At 36.3% G+C, this 10,627-nt stretch overlaps 1 protein-coding gene across 1 annotated transcript; it reads left to right on the forward strand.

The window, feature by feature from the left end:
* Window positions 1–1,825: 1,825 nt before the first annotated feature.
* On the forward strand, window positions 1,826–10,410 carry got2b (glutamic-oxaloacetic transaminase 2b, mitochondrial). The gene is made up of 10 exons (XM_048185047.1): window positions 1,826–1,989; window positions 4,729–4,885; window positions 5,312–5,440; window positions 5,570–5,629; window positions 5,845–6,006; window positions 7,182–7,286; window positions 7,468–7,618; window positions 9,454–9,619; window positions 9,703–9,853; window positions 9,980–10,410. Exons 1-10 carry the CDS (start codon window positions 1,907–1,909, stop codon window positions 10,100–10,102), a joined length of 1,287 nt encoding a protein of 428 aa, XP_048041004.1. The 5' UTR covers window positions 1,826–1,906; the 3' UTR covers window positions 10,103–10,410.
* Window positions 10,411–10,627: the final 217 nt, after the last annotated feature.

A 10,627-nucleotide genomic window follows, 5' to 3' on the forward strand; every position in this document is an offset into this window, starting at 1 on the left:
CTGGATCGATTGCGCAACACACGCCACGAGCAGCGGAACTTTTATTATGCCGCAGTCGCTGCTTCCACTTTTCCGGTAATGAGTATGAGGTAACGCAGCTCTGTTTATCATATTAGATACATTTGAGTGTGTTGAAAATTATGTTATAACGTTACTCTGAGCGTTCACTCTGTGGCAGCTGCGAGACACTTGTTTGAGACACACTGCAGGAAGCTAGATCGATTTTAGAATATCATACTGGATGGCTTGTGTTGATTAATGGCATGCAATTAAATTTTTTAACGTATTGTATGATGGAGAAAATGCTGTATTACTGTAACTAAAAATAAAGCTGCATCTGATTATGCTATGTTAGCTACTTGACAAAACAGTGTTTTTCTCTGAGGCAAGGTAAAGCATAGTACTCGCAAAAAAATCAAGAAAATTAATTTAAACAATAAGACTAAACGTGTTGAGCTATATAACAATAATTAGTTTTCTGTCTATAAATATATCAAAACAGATGTTCCCTTCTCTATTAAAATGTGTAATATATTAAAGCGTCTTTGGTGTTTCCATGGTTTCTACAAAATAAACCCGGAAACCGAGGGTAACGCGAGTATGGCGCAATTGACAGGCGACTCCTCACACGTCCCGGAGCCTTGGTTAAAATTGCAATTTTCTCATGATTTACAAATAGTTGGAAACATTTGGGATATTGTAAGTACTCAAGTGAACAAAATATATAACACTAGCCTAGTGGTTTTTGGATATTTTAATGCAAAAATATTACATATTGCAGCTTTAATAGTATTTCATATGTGTGTGTGTGTGAAATACATCATTAAAGGGTTAGTTCACCCAAAAATGAAAATAAAATCATTAATTACTCAGCCTCGTTTCACACCCGTAAGACCTTCATTCATCTTCAGAACACAAATTAAGATATTTTTGATGAAATCCGATGGCTCAGTGAGGCCTCCATTGCCAGCAATATCATTTCCTTTTTCAATGCCCAGAACGGTACTAAAAATATTTTTTAAAAATTTAAAAAAATAAGGACTTTATTCAACAATATCTAGTGATGGGCGATTTCAAAACACTGCTTCATGAAGCTCCAAAGCTTTACAAATCTTTTGTTTCTAATCAGTGACTTTGGCAGTTTGATACACGCTCTAAACCACTGATTCGAAACAAAAGATTTGCAAAGCTTCGAAGCTTCATGAAGCAGTGTTTTGAAATCGCCCATCACTAGATATTGTTGAATGAAGTCGTTATTTTGTTTTTGTTTTTTTGGCGCACAAAAAGTATTCTCGTTGCTTCATAACATTATGGTTGAACCACTGTAGTCAAATGAACAGTTTTAAATATGTTTAGTAGCTTTCTGGGCATTGAAAAAGGAAATGATCTTGCTGTCAATGGAGGCCTCACAGAGCCATTGTATTTCATCAAAAATATCTTAATTTGTGTTCTGAAGATGAATGAAGGTCTTACGGGTGAGGAACAACATGAGGGTGAGTACTTGACATTATTTTCATTTTTTGGTGAACTAACCCTTTAAGTCTTTCTGGACAATTCAAACGTAAAAATATTTTTTTCAACAAATTCCCTACCATGACCTGTAATTCAATGTCAGAGTAGAGTAAGTACTTAAATAAAGCTTTATTTATACATCACCTTTTAAAACAGTGTTTAAGTGCCCTGAAGAGAAATACGCAGACAAAATATACACATATAGAAAAGATTTACAAAACCAAATGAAAAGCTCTGGATCTAATCAATCATTCTGTACTCATCATCCACCGCTAGATGGAGCTGTCACTAGTCGGCACTTTTCTTCATGAACGCGCACTCCTGAACGCTGACAACCGCGTGCCCGCTCGCTTCCCACTCTGTGCATCAGCCGACAGCAGCAGCAGCAGCAGCAATGGCTCTCCTCAAAACGACCAAGTTCATATACTCTGTTGGGAGTTTGACGCCGTCTTTGGCTGCCATTCCCATTCGAGCCAAGTAAGAAACCTTAAAATAATCTGTCTTTCTTCCTTCTTTCATCATTTTTTCTTTTTGTTTGTGTGTGCTGTTCTGTGACAACTATGTTAACATTTTAAGAGAATGGATTACACAGAAGTACTTTAAGTCGAAGTTTAATACATGCGGTATAGAAAATATGTTTCTGACCGATTTTAGTCCAACAGAATAATATAAATGGAGTAAATTCATTGTTTTAACTCACGCCATCAGATTTGTGCTCACGATCACGCGCGCACATGCATTCACATCCGTTCACAGGCAGAGAAATGATTCATGCAGCTCACGATATTAGACCATGTGGGTGTTGCCATATGTCTGTATTGTACTGCATATAATATCATCTTAGAGCCAATTTCCAGCAGCTAATGGATCAGATTGAACAAAAATAATGTGCAGCGCATCTCTACCATGATTACTAAACGAATCTTTAAGCATCCCTCTGACCTTCAGCTCGAAAAAGGCTCAACATAAATTTCCCGTATTCTACATTGATTTTTGTTAAGAGCTGTCCACCTATTCTGACTGAATGGATACGGGATAATACTTTTTGTATCTTGTGTACTGGATAAAAAAGAAATGATTCTTCTGCGCGATTGCGTGCATAACTCTTTTTGATCTCACTAGGAGACCGTACGTACAGGTTTCCTGAGCGCTCATTGGGTGAAACGATCAGGTTTAGCTTTCTGATTGGCCCCGTTGCTTCCGGATTCTTCCGTCAAGAAATCATGGTAGTCTGTGTCCTTTTGCACCGCATTTGGAGGGCAAAGCAGAGCTGATGTGAATGGAGATCAATAACCCTTATTTAGTACAATTTAAAGTTTTTCTTAAGGGACAGCCACTTATGCCACTCCAGCAGCCTCAGGTCCACGTATTTGATAGGGTTGTTGAGTAATGAGGCCTTGCTGCCATTTTTACATTGATGTTACATTTCCCATTGTCCATTATAAACTGACATTTTGTACAATTTTGTGTTATTATCTTTTTAAAGTATGGAATTTACGCAACAAACAAAGCTCTCAAGTAATGTCAGATCCCAAGTTATAGTGTGTTGTAAAACACACAGACTAAATAACCTTGGTGACACACTAGCTATGCAGTAGGAGTTTTTGCAACTTGACTCCAGGACTGGCCTTTGACTCCTCATGGCTGTGCATGGCCTCAAATGCATACTTTACTGTACATACAAAGATGTAGTAGAGCTTACTGATGCTATCATAAATGGCATTAATAGTTTTTGTTCGTATTTAGCAACAAAGTAGTTAATTTATTGCACATCTTTTTCTGGAAATTCACTTTTGCTTTGTAATGTAGCCATTAATGTGCATTTTATTGCAAGGACGTAATCAAGTATGTTGTAAACAGTGTTGGGGAAAGTTACTTTTAAAAGTAATGCATTACAATATTGCGTTACTCCCTAAAAAACGAACTAATTGCATTACTTTTTATGAAAAGAATTGTTACATTACTTTTGCGTTACTTTTTCTCACCGGGGCTGGGATTGCTTGTTTGTTTTGTTTTTTAATAACAACAAAAATGTTCTATTTTTGGCAAATGTTGAGGCCCTTTGAAACCAAAAGTGAAATGAATAAGCCTCAGGCTGAAGGAAATGCATATTTACACCTGTACAGCAGAGGGCGCAGCTCAAACAAATCTTCCAGCTGTGCTGCCATTATAGGATACAGAAGGAAGTTCAACACTCTTATTTCTAAATCTAAAATAATGTAATTTTTGCTTTATTATGGTTGAATTGGATCATTGAAGGTCGGCAGCAAAGACATTGGTTAATAAAGTGAGATTAAATACATAAAGTATATTTGTGTAATTTAATATATTTAATTATTACAGCTTTGTGTAAAATTCTGAGATTGCATTTCACTGTTTTTATTCATTTTGAGGAATACTGAATGTTTTCGTGCAAGTGAGATGAGTAAATGCATGTTCACGTTTAGGCTTAAACTACAATAACCATCATGTTCACATAGTGCACACAACCCCTCTGCTCTTTATTTCTCTCAACATGGGGACTGGAGAGCCCTTTTTAGGCAAGTGATGATATTGTTGAAGTGATAATTGTTGAAGCTTTATGATGCACATCTACTCTGAGAATAAATGCATTTTCATTCATCGTGTCTCCTTCACGGGTTGTTTACATCAGTGCGCACATGCCTCTTTGATGCAGCACACATGCAGTTTTGTAAATTTTAACCGGTTGATAGAAAAAGTATCCTTTTAATGTAAATAATTTGTAATAAAAAAATGTCATGGTGTTTTGAAGTGCCTACAATAACAATACTGTGCATGTTTATTATCGCTGTATATTGTATTAATGGTGTCATATAATGCTTTTTAATGTTTTCCCTTTCCTTTAGTGTGTAATGTATCTGTTAGGAATAGAGACAGACTAGGAATAGAGGAGCTACAGTATGTACCTAATAATCATGTACCCTGTTTTCTTTTGTTTGTTTGTTTGTTTGTTTGGGGGTTTTTTTGGTCACTTAGACTTGATATCTAATTGATGCCTTTTAAGGTATTCAAATTTATATTTTTAGTTTGTGTATTGTTTCATATTTACACTAATTAAGCTGGGTAAATAGTATATTATCAACATGAATTTTGATCACCATAGGCAAGGCTGAACAGTTGTTCTTAGCATTATATTTGGTTAAACTAAACATGATCTCTTTTCTCATATTTTTTTATGCTTTGTTTTTTCTTTAGCTCATGGTGGACTGGGGTGCAGATGGGACCACCTGATCCCATCCTTGGGGTGACAGAGGCCTTCAAACGTGACTCAAACTCTAAGAAAATGAACCTGGGTGTGGGGGCATACAGGGACGACAGTGGCAAGCCATATGTTCTCAACTGTGTCCGCAAGGTATGCATGCACCTTTTTCTGTGCCATCACATGCATAAGTGCGTGGGGGAGAGTTTAAACATGGTCTTATCTTTAATCCAGAGTTAAATTGTTTATTAAAGTTTTTAGAGGGCTTGTCAGTGATTGACCAATAGTTTTCAAGGGTGCAGATGTTTTTGCATTAGTGTCAGTGTGCTCCAACGGTATTGGCAAAATGTTGGGGGTGGTGTGTGCGTTAACATGTGCATTTGGTTTTCTGTATTTCTGCAAAGTCATCCTGAACTCAGTGATTTGAGAGGCTGTCTCTGTTTAAGCAGTATCCACCAATTACATTCATGACCCTCAGATATGTAACTGTGTAGTTTTTCTGTGAAAGACATTTTGTAAAAAAAATTGTATTAATTTAGCGAATAATCATTTTTAAATTAAGCAGTCTTTTTTGTTTAGGCAGAGGCTCTGATTGCCTCTAAGATGCTGGATAAAGAATATCTGCCCATCGGGGGTCTGGGTGATTTTAATAAGGCTTGTGCTGAGCTTGCACTGGGGCCAGACAGTGAGGTTCTCAAAAGCAAGAGGGTGAGTATGTCTCTAGTTCCCAGTGTCTTTCATTTTTGTTTTTACTTTTACATCATGGATCATTTTTATCTACCATATTAATGTTTATTTAGCAAAACACTTCAATCTGTTGTTTTTTCCTTCTCTTAGAGCATCACTGTCCAGACCATCTCAGGCACTGGCTCTCTGCGGGTTGGAGCCAACTTCCTGGTAATTTATTCTTTCTCTTCATTACTTCAGCTCAAAAGGTTTGTAGATGTTTATTATCTCCACGTTAAGGAGAAGGAGATTTTATTGGCATCAAGGTCAGATGGCAAGCAGTAGAATTATGCATCTTAAAAGAGGCAAAAATAAATAGAACTCTTATGTCAAATGACAATTTGCTTATAGTGTCTTGCACCTCTTTCTTTCTTTTTGTCCATTAGTCACGGTTCCACTCAGTAACAAAGGATGTATACTTGCCGAAGCCATCCTGGGGAAATCACACCCCTATTTTCCGCGATGCTGGTATGCAGCTGAAAGCGTACCGTTACTATGATCCTGCTACCTGCGGCTTTGACTTTACTGGGGCACTTGATGACATCTCGGTGAGCCAGCACCACACAGTACACTTCCCCATACAGTCTTATGAGCCTATAATTAGTACACTACCCATCAATTTTTGGTCAATAAGGTTTTTTTTATATATATCTTTTATTCAGCAAGAACACATTCAGTTGATCAAAACCTGCTGCAATATTTTAGTCCAAAAAACAGTGGGACATTCTAAAATACTTAACATTTGTTTGGCAAAATACAACACTTGAAGTGCCTTAATGTACTAAAACAGTGATGTTAAAAGATCAAGTTCAATATTCACCCAATTAATAAGACCAGAATATGAACACAACACACTAAATGGTTAAGTGTTTCCTTTTATAATGGTTTTCAATGGAAAAATAGTTAAAGAGAAACTGAAAGTTGGTTTTATGTTCTGGGTTCATCTGGTTGCCTGTATCTACTATGCATTATCAATGAGGTGTATAGTGAATTTGGTAATATCACTGTCTTACTACTTTTTGGTAAAAATAGCTGTTTTAAAAGTGATGATAATAAGATATGTTACTTGAGCAGCAGATCAGCATATTAGAATGATTTCCGAAGGATCATGTGACACTGAAGACTGGAGGAATGGCTGATGGAAAATTCAGCTTTGCCATCACAGGAATAAATAAAATTTTAAAATATGTAAAAAATAAAATTTAAATTTAATTTTTTTTTTTTAAATTATGATAATTCACAGTATTACTGTTTTACTCTATATTTTATCAAATGAATGCAGCCTTGGTGAGCAAAAAACCATGGAAAAATCTTTCCAACCCTGACCCTTTCCCTTTCCAACCCTGAACGTGACTGTATTTTCAGGGAGAAACTGTTGTCCTTTCTAGGTCTATTTTTCACATCATTTTGGTTAAAGCCGGGGACACACTTTACGATTGTAAGACCGATTATGAATGTAATTTGATACTTGCGCCTGATTATGCCCAAACACGCTGAGTCAGAGCCAGTTGCGTTCAGTTGGTGTTTAAATTCTGTGTGTATGTATTTAAATCTGCTTCAGTCGAAGGAAACAGTCTTTGTGTGTTGAGCTCAGTCTTAGAGTGTTTCAGCTAGTCATTAAGTGTGTCCCCGGCTTACAGCCTCACTGACATGATTGGGCTACTAAAGTATGAACCTATCTAAGATAGGCCAAATGTTTATTCATTTTTTTCTCTTCCTACAGCAAATTCCAGAGCACAGTGTAATCATGCTCCATGCTTGTGCTCATAACCCCACTGGTGTCGATCCCCGACCAGAGCAGTGGAAGGAGCTCTCGGCCGTCATTAAGGTGCGTGTGTGTTTTGTTTGTATCCTTCTTACCTTCTTTTTCACTTTACAGGGGCATTACTTCAAAAGCACAGCAAAAAATATTGTTTGTTTGAACTCTGTAAGAAAAAGCCTTGTTCACACTCTCTCACTTTCTCTCTCTCTCTCTCTCTCTCTCTCTCTCTCTCTATATACATATACAGAAGAGGAAACTTCTGGTGTTCTTTGACATGGCTTACCAGGGCTTTGCCAGTGGAGATATTGATCGTGATGCCTGGGCTGTGAGATATTTTATTGAGCAGGGTCACAATGTCCTCCTGTCTCAGTCCTTTGCTAAGAACATGGGACTCTATGGTGAGTATATTGTGTGTCAGAGGCTGCAATTACACTGTATACCATTTCCTTTCCCCCCCACATATATACAGCACAGATTAGATCCTGATGTATACATGTAAATTGCAATAAATAAATTTTCATGTCTTATATGAGCTACTTCCAAATGTGAAAATCTAATATGTATGTAATATTTGGTCATCTGACCTATTCTAAATGTATTCTTTATCTGAAATGTTTTCTTTCTTTCTTTCTTTCTTTCTTTCTTTCTTTCTTTCAAAAATAATATTAAAAAAGTAGAGCACTAAAGATTTTTTTACAAGTTAAAAATGTATTTAAATAAAACATCCACATACTGGACACTGAATTATTAATATAACATGAATGTAATTATGCACGTGCACATGAATGAGTGACATCAGTGGCGAACAGCCAATCACATGGCTCGCAGCAGAGAGAAACTATAATTCACTTCTCGCGAGAGAGCCAGCGTGATTCAAAACACCTTTGCTGAATTTAAACGTATAATGGAAAATACTTGTCTGTGAAAGAGGACAAATAAAAGAAATGATCTTTCTCTATCAGTGCAAGTGAAAGTTGTGAAGTTAGTTTATATAGTTGATAATATATAGCAATATAGACTCAAACATACAAGGTCATATGTAGTCATATTTAATATTTACACCTTATTTATATTACATATGATCTATATATATATTAATATGCATTGAAACTAAATGCTTAATAACAACTGTTAAACTAAACATGCGTGTGTGTAATGGATTAATACAAATATAATCATATAATTATACAAATCATATATAAATCATAAAATAATTCTAAGTAATTATCATTAAAATCAGACAATTTCATCATTAAATTTTGTTTTTTACTATATAGTGCCCTTATTTTGGAGGAAGAGAAACTGGGGGAGTGACTTTGTGTTGGGTGTGTCAGTGTCACTTTGCTCACATCTGATTGGTCCAATTTCAGTTTGAGATCTCTAAACCAGAACATAACCTGCCCCAGAGCAGGTTAGCTGTGCAGCGTAAGTTACTATGGTGATGAACACCGCTAAAAGTCAAGTTACTTTCATGGTACCTAAAACCCAGGATTGGTGCAAACTACTCTGAAACTTACCTGGCTAGCCAGCTAATCCAGCTTCATGGTACAGGCCCAAGGTTTTAGCTAGTCCTAGATTAAAATGCATGTTTGAGCTGTTTGAACTGAAAATAACTTGTGCTGACAGATCTTAAAATATGTCATTGTCATTGTTTTGTCTCAAGATGCACACCAGTAATGTTTTTTTTTCTAGTGAACATTTATGAATGCTACTTAAATGCCCTAATTGAACTAAGGTTTATTCCTAGCTTAGGTTAAGCCCTGTCTGTGAAACCGGGCCAGTGTCCTAAGAAAACGAGTCAATGAAAGACCTTACATGCACTGGTTTTGGGGTCGATAAGATATTATAGTGTTTTTATTTGAATTCTTTGTATTTTAACATTCTTTTATGCTCAGCAAGACTGCATTTATCTGATCAAAAATACAGTAAAAATATTTTTATGGAAACGGTAACACTTTTATTTCCTCAGGCTTCTTTAATGAATAAAGAGTTAAAAATAATATTTTTATTTGAAATAGAAAGTGTTTGTAACATTTATAAATGTCTTTACTGTCACATTTGATCAATTTTCATCTTTGCTGAATAAAAGGAAAAAAAATAATAATAAAGAAATACTGACCCCAAACTTTTGAACAGTAATGTAGTTAAGGTAGATTGTCTTTGGCAGATTCTTTAATGTACGACTAACAGAAGGTCATACACAGTCATAATCGTACAACTGTTTGTATTGTAGGTGAGCGGGTTGGAGGGTTTACGGTGGTGTGCGCAGATGCTGAGGAGGCTAAAAGGGTGGAGTCCCAGCTTAAGATCCTGATTCGCCCCATTTACTCCAACCCACCCATGAATGGAGCACGCATCGCTTCCACGATCCTCACAACACCAGAGCTGCGTTCTACATGGTGAGACATGCTTGCATACTCCCTTCATAGAGCTTCATACTTTTTTTCTTTTTTTTTTTTAATACTTAACTGTATTCCTGTAGGCTGGAGGAGGTGAAGGGTATGGCAGACCGTATCATTAAAATGAGAGAAATGCTGGTGACTAATCTGAAGAAGGAGGGCTCCATTCACAACTGGCAACACGTGACTGACCAAATTGGCATGTTCTGCTTCACTGGACTCAAACCTGAGCAGGTACAACCCTTTACATAATCAAAAACTAGTATAATTAACTAAATGTAGTGTGTTTAATTAAGTATTGCATTATCTAATTGTATATTGGTATAAGCTCTAATGGTAGGAGATGCTGTTGTATTTCAGGTGGAACGTCTGACAAAGGAGTTCTCTGTTTACATGACTAAAGATGGCCGTATCAGCGTTGCTGGTGTGACCTCTGGAAATGTGGGATACCTTGCACATGCCATTCACCAGGTCACTAAGTAGAACAAAATGATGCTGAGTCAGGAGTCCTGTCTACTGGTCCTATTTCTGTTAGTCCACCCCACTATTCCTCTTTGAACTCAGATCTCGGCTTCACTTCATTTGGCTGTTTTTATAGGTCAACATGGATCCTGAACATGTTATCAGGGTGTCTAACGGTAACTTATAAGTCATCTCACAGGTTATCTTGTGGTTCTGTGAATAATAAGCACATTTGAGAACATTTTTCATCCTGTTAAAATTCTGTATGAACTTTATTTATTGTATGAGTGAAGTAAAATGAACAACAATAATAAAGGGTATTGTGTCCATTTAATTGTTTATGTGATTTTTTTTTTTTTTTTTTTTTTTTTTTTCTTCATGGTTGGTGACAGAACAACATATTGTTAATCATATATAGACAGTAAAGCCTGAATATCAATCAGATCAGTATCGGTGTAGAAAAATCTGTGAATTCAAACTTCTTCTTTTCTTTTTTTTTTATCTATAACAACTTCTGGTAAACATCAGTGCAGAGAGACGGACATC

Source organism: Megalobrama amblycephala, linkage group LG3, assembly GCF_018812025.1.
Source record: "Megalobrama amblycephala isolate DHTTF-2021 linkage group LG3, ASM1881202v1, whole genome shotgun sequence".
NCBI lineage: Eukaryota > Metazoa > Chordata > Actinopteri > Cypriniformes > Xenocyprididae > Megalobrama > Megalobrama amblycephala.

What these genes read in the sequence shown, in the direction of transcription:
- got2b (XM_048185047.1), top strand. Translation starts at nt 1,907, where the DNA reads ATGGCTCTCCTCAAAACGACCAAGTTCATATACTCTGTTGGGAGTTTG. An exon ending in GCCATTCCCATTCGAGCCAA is followed by an intron (nt 1,990 to 4,728) that starts GTAAGAAACCTT and finishes TTTTTTCTTTAG; the next exon opens with CTCATGGTGGACTGGGGTGC. An exon ending in TTCTCAACTGTGTCCGCAAG is followed by an intron (nt 4,886 to 5,311) that starts GTATGCATGCAC and finishes TTTTTTGTTTAG; the next exon opens with GCAGAGGCTCTGATTGCCTC.